The sequence below is a fragment of the Lepidochelys olivacea genome, assembly GCF_965140295.1.
Source record: "Lepidochelys olivacea isolate rLepOli2 genome assembly, chromosome: 12".
Classification (NCBI taxonomy): domain Eukaryota; kingdom Metazoa; phylum Chordata; order Testudines; family Cheloniidae; genus Lepidochelys; species Lepidochelys olivacea.
Genome location: NC_140422.1, coordinates 40,857,219 through 40,874,372, shown reverse-complemented (window position 1 = coordinate 40,874,372; position 17,154 = coordinate 40,857,219). Strand labels below are relative to the sequence as shown.

At 44.1% G+C, this 17,154-nt stretch overlaps 1 protein-coding gene across 5 annotated transcripts in view; it reads right to left on the bottom strand.

Annotated features, from left to right (window-relative positions):
* NFAT5 (nuclear factor of activated T cells 5) overlaps positions 1-17,154 on the bottom strand; it is a 135,244-nt gene that overhangs the window by 39,087 nt on the left and 79,003 nt on the right. For all 5 annotated transcript variants that reach the window (XM_084645139.1, XM_084645138.1, XM_084645142.1 and 2 more), the window contains 2 exons: positions 12,959-13,149; positions 3,320-3,492 (listed from right to left, as the gene is read on the bottom strand). In XM_084645139.1, coding sequence (XP_084501265.1) covers positions 3,320-3,492; positions 12,959-13,149 — 364 coding nt within the window. The remainder of the gene's footprint in view (positions 1-3,319; positions 3,493-12,958; positions 13,150-17,154) is intronic.

Below are 17,154 nucleotides of genomic sequence, written 5' to 3'. Positions count from 1 at the left end.
TATTTTCTTTTACATAATTTCAAGCAAAGATCAAAATCATTCCAAAACCTCTGCCTGTACTTACACAACAAATAACAGAAGTTAGCATGAAACTTAGAAACTATTTGTTTCCAATATTTCATTTCACATGGTAAAACAGTTATGACCTGTAAATTCTCCATTTGGGTGATATGTACCCCAAAATCACTAACAAATTATGCACATCCCTTTTCTCATGAAGAGGTATGTCTATAACTCTCAGAGAGGAAATCATAGAATCACAGAAGCTTAGGGATGGAAGAGACCTCAGGAGGTCATCTAGTCCAATCTCCTGCTCAAAGCAGGAACAACCCCAACTAAATCATCCCAACCAGGGCTTTGTCAAGCTGGGCTTTAAAAACCTCTAAGGACGGAGATTCCACCACCTCCCTGGGTAACCCATTTCAGTGTTTCACCACCCTCCTAGTGAAATAGTTTTTCCTAAAATCCAAACTAGACCTCCCACACTGCAACTTGAGACCATTGCTCCTTGTTCTGTCATCTGCTACCACTGAGAACAGCCTAGCTCCATCCTCTTTGAAGGCTGCTATCAAATCCCCCCTCACTCTTCTCTTCCGGAGACTAAACAAGCCCAGTTCCCTCAGCCTCTCCTCATGTGCCCCAACCCCCTAATCATTTTTGTTGCCCTCTGGGTGAAGAAGATTGCAAGGAATGGCACAAACTGAGATAGCTACAGTAATTAAGTGCAGGTTTCATGAGTGCAACCAGCGCAAACCATTAGTCTTACAGTAAAAGAGACAATATCAACTTATTTTTAATTGACTAGTTTTTAAAAATTCCACTTTCGGTTTAAAATTCCAGTATGGTCTGATTTAAATACAAACAAACATTAATATCTTTTGTAAGGCGCTTTCTGCTTCTCTAGTTATCAGCATCTCTTTAGCAAGAGAAAAACCGAGTAATTATCTGACCATATATGGAAGTATTTCATCTGATTATACAAAATGTGTCTCCAAATGCACAAAGTAAACAAATTGGAAAAAAATTGTGCTATTCTAGTCAACTATAGGAGTCTTAAGTAAAGTGAGTACAACTTTTTCCATGCAAAAATATTATTTTCAAGTTGTTAATGTCCCTTTAAGGTCATAACAGTTATCTAATGATCCACTAATATATAAGCATGTTATTCATTTGGACATAAAGCAAAACTATTGCTGAAGCTGATCATCTATTTGTAGTTTAGAAGCAGCAAAAAGATTTTGCATTGCCTGAACTACAAAGGAGTAATCAAACAATATTGTTTTGATCTGTGCAAGCAGATCCACAAGCAAATCTAAAAATCTACAGGCACAACTCAGAGACAGCACAAAATAGCATGTTCAAGTCCAAAATAGCATGTTCAAGTTTTCTGTGACAAAGCTTACTAGTTCTGTGACACTGAAGCCATAGCAGATTTCAGTAAAACCTTACGACCTCCAGAGCTAAAACCTCATGACTTCCAGAGCTAAAAGTGTGAACTGCTAAAGCTTTGTAGCCAAGGGCTGCAACAACTCATATCCTCTGTGAATCAGCACAGAGGAGGACTCAAAAACACACTCACCAATGAGTTACAATTACACAGGCCCTCAGTTCTCTGTGAATCAGAAGCCACTGGCAACATATATTAATGTACATATTAAATTTTGTCCTTGCTGTGATTTATTTCTATATTCTCAGACCATTTATCAGATAGGATTGTACCCTCATTAAATAAAAAATGGAGCGTCACCCAGGGCAGTGAATGTGCCTACTTGCGCGTGCCTTCTATAGTGCCAAGGACACTGCTGGCGCGATGACAGATATACCAGCAGCTTCCAGCTACCCAGCCCTATACAACTGAAGGACAACATTTTTAAGCTTTATATTAAGAAATGAAAGAACATACAAGTGCAGTAAAAGGTACACTGCAAACAAGTCACATTGTTAACATACCAGAAGAACAGGTTTATAAGCAAAAAGTAACTCAATATAAGTTATATGCCACTATTAATCCTGTATGTTCATTAGTGCTACTTGGTAGGCTAAAGGCTAAGAGTAGCAGTGCTTCTGTTAAAGGGAAAGGGGAGAAAAACAGGAAAATGAAATTAGGTTACAGGCTTCATGCCAAAAACAAGGAAACGTTCTTCATACTGAGTTTGTTTTTTCCATGGCATATCTGACCAATTATTTTGATGCACTTGTTTATAATACTACAGGTAAGTCTACAAAAGTAATTTTACATTGTATGTATGTAACTAAATTCGCATACAACTAGGTAATGGTAGTCTTTAAATAGTTAATATATTGGCATTAATGTAACTAATCAAATCTTTCTCCCTTTTCCCTATATATTTTGTATAGTTAAGACAAAATTTTGTTTTCATACAACATTAAGTTTATTTGCCATTTAAGAGACCTGAAGTACTTAGGATCTCAGACCTCCAAACACAATAAAAAGTTGTGGAGAGAGAATGAAACAAAAAGAAAAAAGGCAAAAACTTATGAAGGCTCTTACTCTCCAGGGTCCCAAAGCTCCTTTCATGCTGGGATGAAGGGAAGAAGCTCCCCTGATCCTCTTGCTACCACCTCTGGTGGTGGCTCCCGGGAGGGAGGGAGAGGTTGCACAAGGAATGGAGAATAAAAGACATCCCGCCATTCTAGTACTGCCATCTCTGGGACTGACTCCATATGGGGTAAGAGCCTCTAACCTTCTGCTGCAACCTTTGGTTTTGTCTCCCATACTGTTCAGTTAAATACAAATATTCAGCCCACACATGTGTTTTCAATGCCAAACAGAGCATTCTAACATTCAGTGGTAAAAAATAATAATTTTCCATTGTCTTAATCAGAACTGAACTAACTTCCAACCTGATGAACTGCTATAACTCTACAAAACTGTTTACCCACTTCTACTCCTCAAAGCTGGGAGGTGACAACTTCATTTACAATATAACAATGATGTTAACAGCCTGTAGCAGAAAAGCTTATTTCATTTTGTGATCAGCTCAAGGCAATGCAGTAAAAAATGTTTCAACTTTCAAAACCAGCACGTGGCTTAATTACAAATCAGGAAATTATAACTGAAAAAGGATTTTAAAGACCCCACAATGTTCCAAGGAAATTTCAACTCTAGGTTTAACAAGATTTTTGTGTTGGTGGATTTTTTTTGTTTTGTTTTTTTAACACAGACTATTACAGCTGGATTAAATGAAGCACAAAGACGTTTATAGATGACTTTCCCTGAGGCGACAGTGAGTCACAGTGATTTAAATCATATTAAAACCCAGCTTCCTCCGATTACAATTTTTACTTTGCTACTTACTGCATAAAATCGGAGAGGAAGGTGTCTGGAGCGTTAAAGTTGAGCCATCTTTCCGAGTGAGGTTAACACGAAATACCAATCTGGCACGGGTGCTTTTTTTCTTGGAACCAGCAATCCCTATTCGAGCTTCAACATCTGCATTTCTCAACTTCAGTATTCCTACACAATCAACCCTAGCAACACATAACATTTGAGTTAATAACCCAGTAGGACTTCCAAAACTACAGCTATAAAACTGACCAGAACCTGGAGTTCAGTAGGTTTACCATCTCAATAGATCTATTCCGATTTGTTTACCATGCAACAGAGTCAGAATTTTCTAAATGCAGTTAAGAGTCCAAAGCAGTTCATGTGCCTTAACACATGACAGGGCACTGAAACGGCATCTCTAAGGGAGTTATATCACCCTAGCCTCAACTCATCCCTGCCTGCTTTGTCCAGGAGATGATGAAGCAAGGAAAAAAGTAGTGAGAAACTATGAAGACTGCAAACCTACAGAACTTCAATTTATTCCATATTAACTCTGCCAGCCACTCAATTTGACTCTGCAGATCCCCACCCCTCACTCTTGGGAGACTGAAAAGCTAGTTCTGAAGGAGTAATGCAAACTAGGGACATGAAGAGCTACTTTACCAAAATTCTACCTCCACTCTAAGCTTCTTTGTCAAGACAGTAATGCCTTGGCTGAAAGCATGAAGAAACTTCATGTACTCACATGGTTGACTTACGGCTACTGGAATCTGGTGTGAGCAAATGTGCAGTGCCTAATACAAAGGGGTCCTGGTCCATGACTATGGCCCCTAGCTGCTAGAAGAATACAAATAAATAATAAGTGGTGGATGCATGTATGCCCTTAGTAAAAAGGACCCTATACATACCGGCAAGAGCTGGTGCACCGTACTGGGGCAGCCCAGCTTCCCCAGGGGGCAATTTAAATTGTCTGGGGCTCCCAGCCCTCCATCCCCCCCATGGATCCCAATACAGGCACTGGGGAGGTGGAGGGCATGGGTGGTCATGGTGGTGCCCACAAATGACTGTACCAGGCTTGAGGGTTGGAACGAGGGTGCGATTGGGGAGATCCCGTTGGTGTAATGGTGGGCCACACTGTGAGGCCAGAGAAAGATAATCATCCTGATCACTGCCTGACTCCTTGCTGGAAAAGGGTGGTGCTGACCAGGGTTCTGGGGGTAAATGGCCCAGATTTACCTGTAGTGATACCTAGATGTGCTCGGTACCTGGACCCCAGTACCAAGTAGTGGGGATTCCAGTTCTTCCATAACCACAAGGTCCCCCGAGAAATGGAACTCCCACGGTATCATTGATACACTCAGTACTATCAAGGAGTCCCAGTGCTGACTTGTCGGTACCGACTGTTGTTTATGTGAGGAATGCTCCAATAAGGGTTGATTTGATGCACTCAGTGCCAAAGATGGTTTTATCTGTGCCGATCTTTTAGAGGTGGTACAATCTCTGTCTTTATCTCTGGGAGGTGGGGCCATTGCTTCCAAGCCCGGGTCCCTGGGGTCCTTAGGCACTATGGCAGAGCTTGTACTGGGGAGTCACTGATAATGACTGAGGTGGGTGAGTGTACCGGGGATCCCCTCTGGCTGGCCAACAACTAGGTTTGAGGGCTCAGAGCCCTTTTTTTTAATGGCTTTGCAGGGGAGAATCAGCTGACTTTTTTTTTTTTTTTTTTTTTTTTTTTTTGCAATTCTACCCCTCTGCAGTATCAAAGCTCTGGGGATGAACTCCATCTTCGAGAGGTTTCAGGACTGAGGTCAGCTGGTAGTTGGAGTGCACCCTCATGAAGAGAAGCCTTAACTTGAGCTCCTGGTTCTTATGAGATGTCATCTCATCTCCATGAACTTCTGCAAAATAAGTGCCTCTCCAAGACACCGGACACAATGAGAATGCCCGTCCGTTACTAGAATTGCCCCATTGCCGGAGAGGCATCTCGTGACTGTGGGGGAAACCAGGCAGGTGATTTACATTTTTTCCACGTTTTTTGTGGGCAAAGAAAAGGTTCTCTTTTCTTAGAATGGAAAAACAGAAACTCTAACTACTAAAAGGAAACAAAAAACTCCAATAATAGCCACTATTTATACTAAATGCTATCAAGAAAGAAGAGACTACTGCTCTTGCCATTTGAGGCCAAAGGTGGTTCACCCACGCAGCGCTAGATAGCTTCGAGGCAGACCACAATGGAGGAAGGGAGGGAGGACGCACATGTGGGCTGAACAAACAATGCTACCTAAAATATCGGGTTAGAGATGCAGGGGCGCAAATACACCTACAGTGGAGCACCCGTAAAAGACACTTCTCAAAGAGAATATACGGCTCTTTTTTCTAAGATGCAGATACAATTGCTAGATATCTTCTACAGACAAAGTACATGGATGTGACGGCTTCTCTTATGGCCAAACAATACTTAGTTTAGCATACCTATTACTAAGATTGCTTTGAAAAGTGGGGTCTGTTGGGTGGAATAAACCAACTCCCTTAACATTGAAAGCTTGCTCTTCTACTGGAGAGAAAGAAAGTCAGATTACTGAATGGAGTCTTTGCAAGGAGATCATCACTGAACAGTAATAATTGTAGTGTATAGTCTTATAGACCGTGAAATGGTTTGAGAAAAGCTCAAGCTATCATATGAAGAGAAAGTCAGAATGAGACACAACACTGGAAAAATCTTTGCTACCTAAAAATCTTCATTCAAAACAGAAGGATGATGGCCAAGCAAAACAGCTGGTATTCTTCTTTGTAGATGAGCCAAATTTTGGAATAAAGGAACAGAGACCGACAATAATCGTAGGGTGTGTGTGTGTGTGTGTGTGTGTGTGTGTGTACACACACACACACCTCTTAGTAACCAGTCAGATAAAGATACAGCTGCAGACCATGTCTTCATAGGTGTGCATGGCATTTCGTGCTATCTCATGGGGCTGTCATGACAAAATACCAGTTGGCATAAGAAGGGATAAAATAAAGAACCCAGTATTGGTAATGAATCTGACCTACTTTAAAAAAAAAAATCTAGTGACATTTCCAATACATTTAAAGAAGCAGGGGGAGGTGGCATTGACAACAACAATTTGGAAACTGATCCTCTTAATCATCCCTTAAGTTGTCTTAAGTACAAATTGGGACAATTGTCTCTAATCACTTCCTATTCTTAAAATCTCTGTTGTAATAAAGAAATATCAAGAATAAGAAACAGATTCCTCTTTGCCTGGTGAGAACAGGTTCTATAATTTCTAGATCTACCAGAAAATACTTCCTGTTTTAACAGTATCATGAGCAAAGTCCCTGGAATGGGAGAACATGGAGGTATTCTTTTACCTTTCCTCCAATTCCTTAGTGACAAAACATAGTAAGTCAGTGTCACAGATGGTCATTTGACCTTTCCAGTTGAGGGAGCTTGAATTTAACTTTCAGTAACCTCTAAAGAGGCCCAAGACTTTCAGGCTGATATCACTGAGCTCAAAGAACAGATGCTAATCCTACTTTTCTTTTTATTCATTTTGTATTAATTAGGTCAGAGATCCAGATCATTGCTTCATACTTTAGGATAAAATCCTAAATTACAAAGCCATGCATAGTGCTTACTCACTCAACAGAATGGACAGCTGAGCCTTAAGCATCAGAGTCCAAATAATGCATTTAGAGAGCTCTAGACTCCTCTGAATGGTGGCAACAAAGGACCGTTTAAATGCTTCTGAAAAGTGACCATTTTATAACCAAGATGATAGTTGTACTTTGTCATAAATGCCTGATTCTTTGCCAGCTTCACAGATAAAGTTAAAGGATTGTCAGATGGATTGGACAGTAACAAAACAAACTGGGCTGGGGGAGTGCTAAAAAACTCTTTCTGCACTTCTCATTACGGACAAATCCAAAACCTGCTGGACTCAGTTCTTCAATAAGCTCTAAAAACACTAATTGAGAAGGCATCTCCCTCTTTTTCCTTGCCTCTCAAAAAAAAAAGTTGAAAGAACAACTGCAAGACTAAGTCCACTGATGAATCTTCATGTCCTGCAAGTACTTACACAATGTTGCAAACACTAAACAAAGAATGTGAAACTCTAATATAAAAACTAAAGATAAAAAAAAGCATTTAAAAAAAAGACGTGTAAGACAATTACCTTTTCCGTAACTGGTGTTCTTTGAGATGTGTTGCTCATGTCTATTCCACAATACATGTGCGTACTCGCCACGTGCACCGGTGCCGGAAGTTTTTCCCCTAGGAGTACCCATAGGGGGAGCGCCCCAGCGACCCCTGGAGTGGCACTTCCATGGTGCGGTATAAAGGGAGCTATGCGCTTCCCCCACCCTCAGTTCCTTCTTGCCAGACAATTCCGACAGAGGGGAAGGAGGGTGGGATGTGGAATAGACATGAGCAACACATCTTGAAGAACACCAGTTACGGAAAAGGTAACTTTTTTCTTCTTCGAATGATTTCTCATGTGTATTCCACAATAGGTGATTCCAAGCTATATCTGTTGGAGGTGGGTAGCAGTTCACAAGTTCTCAGGACGGAGGACAGCCCTGCTGAACCTGGCGTCATCCCTGGTTTGGGAGATGATCACATAGTGCGAAGTGAATGTGTGAACCGAAGACCACGTGGCGGCCCTACAAATGTCGAGGATGGGGACATGGGCCAAGAAGGCAGATGAGGCCTGTACTCGAGTTGAGTGCGCCTTCACAATTGGTGGCGGGGGGATACCCGCCAGCTCAGAACAGATACAGATGCATGAAGTGATCCAGTTGGAAAGCCGCTGAGTGGAGATCGACCAACCCCTCATGCACTCAGCCGAAGCGATGAACAGTTGCGAGGGCTTTCTGACCAGCTTGTTCCGCTCAGGTAGAAAGCCAGAGCCCGTTGCACATCGTGCATGTGGAGACAGCGCTCCTCATTGGTCACGTGGGCTTGGGGCAGAGGACTGGCAGAAAAATGTCCTGACTCATGGGAAAGGCGGAGACCATCTTCATGAGGAATGTAGGGTGTGGGCGGAGCTGGACCCCATCCTTATGAAAAACCGTGTATGGAGGCTCGGAGGTCAGGGTCCTGAGCTCCGAGACTCGCCTGGCTGACGTGATCACGACCAGGAAGGCCACCTTCCATGCTCTGCTGTTGTCACCGCGAACTTGTGACCGTGTCAATGAGCCCCTTCAGCATCTCGAACCTGTCTGGTGGGAGGGAAGCTGTGGCTGAAGAGGCATCCAGGAGCGCCCCATAAACTCCATCCTTTGAACCGGGACTAACGTGGACTTGGTGTCGTTTACCAACAGGCCCAAGGCGGTGCACGTGGACAGGAGGAGCGTCACATGATCCCTCACCTGCGACCGAGAGCTGCCCTTGACCAGCCACTCGTCCAGATAGGGAAAAATCTGGACCCCGCCCCGGTGCCTGAGGTAGGCCACTACCACCGACATACATTTTGTAAATATCCTGGAGGCAGTGGACAGACCAAACAGGAGGACTGTAGACTGGTAGTGATTCTGCCCCACCACGAAAAGGAGGAAGTGTCTGTGTCCCTCGAATATGTGAATGTGGAAGTACGTGTCCTGCAGATCAAGGGCAGCGTCCCAGTCCCCGGGATCCAGGGAGGAGATGATGGAGGCTAGGGAGACCATGCAGAACTTGAGCTTCACCATGAACTGGTTTAGATCTCGCAGGTCCAGGATGGGACTGAGTCCCCCTTTGGCCTTTGGAATAAGGAAATAGCGGGAATAGAACCCCTTGCCTTTGAATTCCCCGGGCACCACTTCCACTGCTCCTAGGCCCCAGAGCTGCCCCACCTCCTGCTCGAGCAGGGCTTTGTCCGAGGGTTGATCCCTGAGGACTGGGGGGGCACCCCTAAGCGTCCCATCAAAATCGCCTTTTCCCCACCTGTTTGCCCTTGGAGGACCCAGGTTGCGGGGCTGGCCTTGACTGCCTCTGAGGGCGCCTTTTATAGTCCCGCGCCTTCTTATAGGCGGCCTCGTATTTCGGGTGGGAGGCCTGAGCGAGAGTTTGCTGCGGCTTAAACTTAGATTTAGCCGGAACATAGAGACCCAGAGTCTGGACGATCGTGCGGGAGTTCTTTATACCATGCAGCTTTGTATCCGTTTCTTCCGCAAACAGAGCTTTGTCATCAAACAGGAGATCCTGCATGGTGGCCTGCGCCTCACTGGGCAGCCTGGACAGCAGGAGCCCCAACGTCCTTCTCATGGAAACCGCGGAGGTGCGACCATATCCGCCGCATCTGAAGCTGCTTGCAGCCACTGTACCCTCCTCCACCAGCGCCCTGAACTCCTTCCTATCATGCTTCTGCAGGGAGTCTTCAAACTTGGGCAGGGGGCCCCACAGACTGAACTCATGCCAGCCCAGGAGAGCCTGGTCGTTTGCTACTCGTAACTGGAAGCTTGAGGACAAATAAACTTTTCTTCCAAAAGAGTACAGCCTCCATGAATCTTTATTTTTTGGGGTAGGGCTGGCTGGCCCTGCCGTTCCGTTCTTGACCGACTCGACCACCAGGGAGTTGAGCACCGGGTGGGTGCATAAGTACTCGTGTCCCTTGGCGGGTACAAAGTACTTGCGTTCTGCTCTCTTGGAGACGGGCCAATGAGGCCGGTATTTGCCACAGGGCATTTGAAATTTTTGCCACCCCTTCATGGAGAGGCAAAGCTACGCTGCTCAGTACTGAAGAGGACAGCGCATTAAACAGGGAGTCCAAGGGCTCCTCCATCTTCTCTGCCTGGAGGTGGAGGCGTGATGCCACCCTTTTTAGGAGTTCCTGGTGGGCCCTAAAGTCCTCCTGCAGGACTGTGGGGGGCGGGGCCGTAATCGCCTCTTCTGGGGAGGGCGAGGAGGCCGGTGCGGTACTTTGGGTGTCCGCCGGCACCGGAGGGTCCACCACCTGGTTGGTCTCCGGGCATGGTGCAGAGGATGTACGTCCCACTGACTCCTTCCTCGGAGGTCTGGAGAGGGAGGCCGGTGTTGCCTCTGAGGCACCGGCTACCAAACGAGCCCCCACCGGGGGCTGCGTCGGGGGCCACAGTGCCCACTAGTACCACTGGTCCGGCCATGGGGCCTGGAGTCACTGCACTTGCTGCGGCACCTGCTGCTCGGCTTGGCTGGCCTGGACCATGGAAGGACGACTACGAGCTGAAGCCGGGCTGATGAATGACCTGCCGCTGTCCCGGGACCGGAAGGAACGGCAGTGCCAGGAGCAACACCAACCACGGGACCGCGATCCCAACGTGGAGGACCGGTACCATCGGCAGCAGCTGCTCTGCAATCGGCTCCAATGGGTGGACCTGTGACGGTGAGATGCCAGTGATTGATGCCTGGGGCTGCGGAAGCGATGCCTTGGTGGCGTCTTGGAGTGGGATTCCAAGCGGTAACAGCATCGACGTCCGTGCCGTGACCAGCTGTGGTAACCCCTGAGATGAGGGCCTCTGGCGACGTCTGCCTCGGTCCCGTCAGTACTCACTCCTTGAAGTGGAGCGGTGCCAAGAGTCTCGGTCGGATGGCATCCAACCAGACAGTCTGGTAGGAGTCGAGGGTGATCCACGTGGACTTTGACCTGAACGGTTGCTGGGCAACGAACAGCGTTGGGAACGTTCCCGGGACCGAGACCGGTACTGAGCCGGGGACGACTGTGGAGATCCCAGCGGTGGCTTGCCCCTGGAGCACGGGACTGACATTGGCGGCACTCCTGGTACCAGCATGGACAGGACATAGAATCATAGAATATCAGGGTTGGAAGGGACCTCGGGAGGTCATCTAGTCCAACCCCCTGCTCAAAGCAGGACCAATCCCCAATTTTTGCCCCAGATCCCTAAATGGCCCCCTCAAGGATTGAACTCACAACCCTGGGTTCAGCAGGCCAATGCTCATCCCAGGCCCCCTGCAGGGCCTCCGGCAGAGAGGGCATCCGGGGAGGCCTGGTCTGAAGCGACCGAGCGACTCCACTCTATGTGAGTCAGAGGCCTAGAGGCCGGAGAGGATTGAGGACTGCCTGACATGGGTCTAGCCTCTGCCCCGGGTTTTCCTCAGTGCGGCTGCAAAGGCGGCATCTTTTTGCCTTCTTCTGTCCCATGGACGGGGAGCGGTGCCAACTGGTGGGAGACTCCGGAAGGGTGCCGTGCACTGACACCGCAGTGCCAGCTCAGAGCGGCGCGCCGGAATCGGGGTCAGCGCCAACTCCATCAGAATGGCCCGGAGCCTAACGTCTCTTTCCCTCTTGGTCCGAGGTTTGAACGACTTGCAAATCTTGCAACAATCGCTGATATGGGTTTCTCCCAAACAGCGTGAACAGCCTGCGTGCAGGCCACTCCGAGGCATACATCGCCTACAAGTGTTGCACGACTTAAAACCTGGGGAGCGGGGCATGCCCCGGCTCAGGCTCTCTAACTGAACAGCTTACTAACTACAGGTACTAACACTGAACGAATAAGCAGTTCTGGGGACGAGCTACAGCAAAGCAGGAGCAGAGTACTTCCGATGCACCTTCACTGGCAGCAAGAAGGAACTGAGGGTGGGGGGAGCACGCAGCTCCCCTTATACTGCACCATGGAGGAGCCACTCCGGGGTCGCTGGGGAGCTCTCCCCTACGGATACTGCTAGGGGAAAAACTTCCAGCACTGGTGCACGTGGCAAGCACGCACACCTATTGTGGAATACACATGACCAATAACTCGAAGAACACAAAGTGAACATTGGGTAAAATAAACACTTTGGGTGAGCTTAGGGTGGATTTTAAGACATTTTCCTTACAATATGTTGTCTCACTAGTATTCTCTCTGTGTCAAGGTATTCATATTTTAACTGCTTTCAAAACAGTTTGATGAACAAATCCAAAAAGAATCTCTGGAAGCAAGTTAATGAAGGGGAACATTAAGTTAAAAAATTGTATTTTGAAGGTGACTTGCTTATAAAAATTAATCCGTCTACTCAGTTTGTTTTCACACAAATGCTGGAAGCAAGCTATTCAGTGAATAAATAAAAAAGCAATTTATTTCCATAAAGTTTTAATTATGTCAGACTATATTTAGGAAGTCTTATTTTTCGTCTTTATTATCTTGCTCCCTACTGTACATATGTTAAAAAAAAAAACAACCCAAACCTCTCTTATTTAAGATAACACCAAATTAACAAAAATAATGAGGAGTCCAGTGGCACCTTAAAGACTAACAGATTTATTTGGGCATAAGCTCTCATGGGTAAAAAACCCACTTCTGCAGATTTATGGCCAAATAAATCTGTTAGTCTTTAAGTTGCCACCAGACTCCTTGTTGTTTTTGTGGATACAGACTTACACAGCTACCCCTCTCATAACATCAAATGACACCTTCAGACTTGATTCCTGAAGCAAAAAATAACCTCTTACTGCAGTGGTTCTCAAACTTTTGTATTAGTGACCCCTTTCACATAGTAAGCCTCAGACTGCGACCTACCTTATACATCAAAAATAAGTTTTTTTTAACATTTAACAAATGCTGGAGGCAAAGCTTGGTTTGGGGGTGAAGGCTGACAGCTCGTGACCCCTGCGTAATAACCTTGCAACCCCCTAAGGGGTCACAACCCCCAGTTTGAGAACCCCTGTCTTACTGTTTCATCCCAGAAAGACAGTGACGCCAAAAAGAATTACTTACGCAAGTGTCATGTTGTTGCTAGGGTCAAGGCCAACCTCTATAACCGTAGTACCCTCTATGTCCACCTCTTTGCAGGGAGTAGTGTTTCGCCCAGTTACCCTGCAGGCCTGGTAGAACCCATGTGGCTTCACTCGACCAGAGTCATTACCCACAAACACTTGCAGCACTACTGGCTCATTGTGACCTTCCAGCTAGAACCAAGAAACAAGAAGTAGATAGTAAATTGACCTTATAATTTATTATGAAATAAGACATTTTAAAAACAGTACAACTGAATTGCAATGTTTCAGTTAAAAGATACACAACCTCCAAAAAACTGACTGAGAGTAAATGAACAATTTCCAAGGAGGGAGGAAGCAGAGAATTTCTATATAAATTTACAAAATGGCAGACTGATGTTTTGTTCTTCTTAATATCACATTGCTTAGATTGTAGCCTCAGGGATTTCAAAACCCTATTCTTCCATAAAAAATATAAAGTAAACAGCAACTAGCATTCTCAGTTAAAATGTATGATCAATGTTGATTCACTGTCAAAATATTTTATGAATAAAGGCTTCTTAGAGACATCTGTTCATAGGTGCCAATCAATACGTTCAGTATTAATGTGCTACCCACAATCAGTTTGCAGGAGAATACATTTATGCCAGGAGAAAAACGTGTTAGAGTATTACAGGACTTTATAAGACTAAGTGTTGGCATTATATGTAAATTTACACTCCAATTTCAAACGAAATAACCATTCCTAAGCTTTTTATAAAAATATATTTCTACATTAGATTAATGAGCTCTTAAAATGTTAACTGTTAATACTGTTTGTTCTTTTATACTCCGCATACTGATCCTAATCCTGTTTGAGCCACTTCAGAAACTCCTCGATCACAACAATGCCATGCAGTTCAAGGTAACAATTTCATGTTAACTAATGAAAATACTTCTATAAAATTGCACAGAGGAACCTCTATTACACTGTAGAGCAATTAAGAAAAAGGTTTTCAAAAGATTAATTGGTTTGGAGGAATTTTATATTTGAGAAAACACCCATCACTCAATGTATATAGTGATTTAATTCTCCAATATTTTCTCTAATCCCACTTTTAATTAATAATTTAAATTTGTGGTTTGATTCACAGGGAATAGATCAAACATCCTGCAATATTACAAGTGCAATTCCTATTAACTAGCAGGAACAGGTTTTTTGCATCATTGTTTTACTAATGGCACTTACATGTTCAGTTGGATATGAAATTCATTGCACCATTCATGTTGCAACCCTTTGATAAAAAGTTATTCCAAGAACCTCTCCAGCTATAATTGTATCCAAAATCAAATTCCCATTCCAACCAACTATGCTTTCAAGTTTAAACAAAGCTCATCTTCAGCCTACACACTTACAGTGCCTCTTGTACACAGCTCTTATACAAGTCTAATAGTGTCTGGTTTATGATTTTCACGAGGATTTTTCATATCTTTAATGAGACATCAGTACATACACAATGTAATTTGTCTACTTCCTGACAAATATCTTAACAAACAGGACTCTGCTTTTACTTAGACGGCAAGAACTAATGAAACTGTTCTCTCCGTTCCTGATGCCTTTCTAAAATATATTCAGTATTTCTTCAATGAGCAATAAAGGATTTTCTGTGCAGCATCATGAGCAACCATGGAACTGTTAGATGTGAATTGAAAGCTTACTTTTTCCAGACTTGTTTAGTCAGATGCTTTCACCTTGGATTTTTTTGAGTACATAATTGTCTTAATATTATATTATATTATAGTTTTGGGGGAAGTGGAGGTGGATAGATGGAGGTTGTTTTTGTCTGGCATTTTAATTTACCTTGAAACATGAAGGAACAGCATTATGAGAATGTCAAATATATTAACAAAAAATTGAAGACAGGATTATGTTACACTAATTACTCCAACTACTCAAAGTGTATATGACACGGTCATTAAACAGCAAACTAGAAATGAAAGTATATATGATGTTTCACAGCAGAGAAAGGTCAACTGTGCATGCATTTGACTCAACAGATTTTAAACCAGAAGGCACCATTATGACCATCCACTCTGGCTCCCTTGAAAACAGAGGCCAAAAAACCTGTAATAATTTCTGCAGCAAGTCCACAACTTCTGTTTTAACTGTAGCGTATCTTCTAGAAAGGTATCGAGTCTTGATTTGAAGACTTCAAATGATAAAGAATTCACCACATCCCTTAGTATGTTGTTCCAGTGGCTAATTCCCCTCACTGTTAAAGATCTGTTCTTTATTTCTAGTCTCAATTTGTTTCACTTCAGATTTCAGCGACTAGATTTTATGATGCCTTAATCGGCTAGATTAAAGAGCCCTCTACTATCAGAAATATATCCCCATATAGATAGATTCTTATGTTTTAAGGCCAGAAGGGGTCATTAGATCATGTATTCTGATCTCTTATATAACAGGTCACAGAATTTCACCGTTACTCTGTAGTAAGCCCAGTAACTTTTGTCTGACTAAAGCATACCATCCAGAAAGGCATCCAATCTTGATTGGGAAAATCTACATGTGCTTTATCTGAAAATTTTCCTTCTTAGAGTAATGAGGTCTACAAATACATGACACTGGGTCTGTCTGTCTGTACATGCAGTCTTGGAGGCAGAGCAAATGTGTCAATCAGTGTCAGGGGAGGAGTGGCTCCACTTCCAAGAAACACCCAGCTGAGACACTTCTGTAGCCTAATACATCTCTGTGCTAGTAAGGAAAATTAAGCAGTAAGGTTAAGTAGAACAATACTCCTGCAGAGCAAGGAATTCAGTGAATAATAAACTGAGTGCAATTAATAATCCGATGTGTTTCCCCAATTAGCCCATTCAGAGTGGGTTGGATCTGTGGACCCTCCTACTCCAAGAAAGGCAATTTTGAGGTAAGGCACAGATAAATTTTCCTATTCTTATTCACAATGAGTTCCACAGATCCATGACACTGGGATTTTCATAGCAGTGTCTACTAGGGGGAGGGTGGCAACTATATGTTATATACAAAAAGAAGGTAAATACTGGAATGCTACAGCAAAGAGCACATGTCTAACGAAGGCAGAATCAGAATGTCTGCATGTCCAGGATGTAGAATGTGGAGATAGTATGAACAGATGACCAGGTGGCTACTTTACAGATTTCCTTGCACGTAAAAACATAATGAGCACACTGGGTCAGACCAATGGTCGATCTAGCCCAGTATCCTGTCTTCTGACAGTGGCCAGTGCCAGATGCTTCAAAGGGAATGAAGAGAACTGAGCAATTTATCGAGTGATCCAGCCTGTCATCCAGTCCCAGCTTCTGGCAGTCAGAAATATAAGGACACCCCAGAGCATGAGGTCCTGTCTCTGACCATCTTGGTTATCCTCCATGAACTTATCTAATTCTTTTTTGTATCCAATTATACTTTTGGCCATCACAATATCTCCTGTCAACCAGTTTCACAGGTTGACTGTGAACTGGGTTAAGTACTTCCTTATGTGTGTTTTAAACCTACTGCCTATTAATTATATTGCATGACCCCTGGTTCTTATGTTATGAGAAGGGATAAATAACACTTCCTTATTCACTTATTTCTTCACTTATAAACAGGGCTGTCCCGGGGGTGGGGTGGGGGAAAGAGGCTTGGGATGGAAGTGATGAATTTGTCACTTCCAGGACCAACCGTGCCAGCCAATCGCACTGGCCCACAGGGCCCCTGAAAGCGTGGGGCCCGAAGCAGTCACCCCAATTCGCCGTACCCAAGGGATGGCTCTGCTTATTGACCTCTGTCATATCCCCCAATTCGTCATCTATTTTCTAAGATGACTAGTCCCAGTCTTTTTAATCTCTTCTCATATTGAAACTGTTCTATACTCAATCATTTTTGTTGTCCTTCCCTGTACTTTTTCCAATTCTAACATATCTTTTTTTAGATGGGGTGACCAGAACTGCATGCAGTATTCAAGGTGCAGGCATACCATGGATTTATATAGTGGCATTATGATATTTTCTGTCTTATTATTAAGGTTTTGAGTATGTCACAGAAGTTGCAGAAATCATGGGGCTGGGTGCTGGACAAACCTCTCTCCCCATTTTGTCAGGGATGTTTTTAGTAAAAGCCAGGGACAGGTCACAGCTTCTGTGAATTTTTTTCAATGCCCATTACCTATCCATGACTTTTACTAAAAATATCCA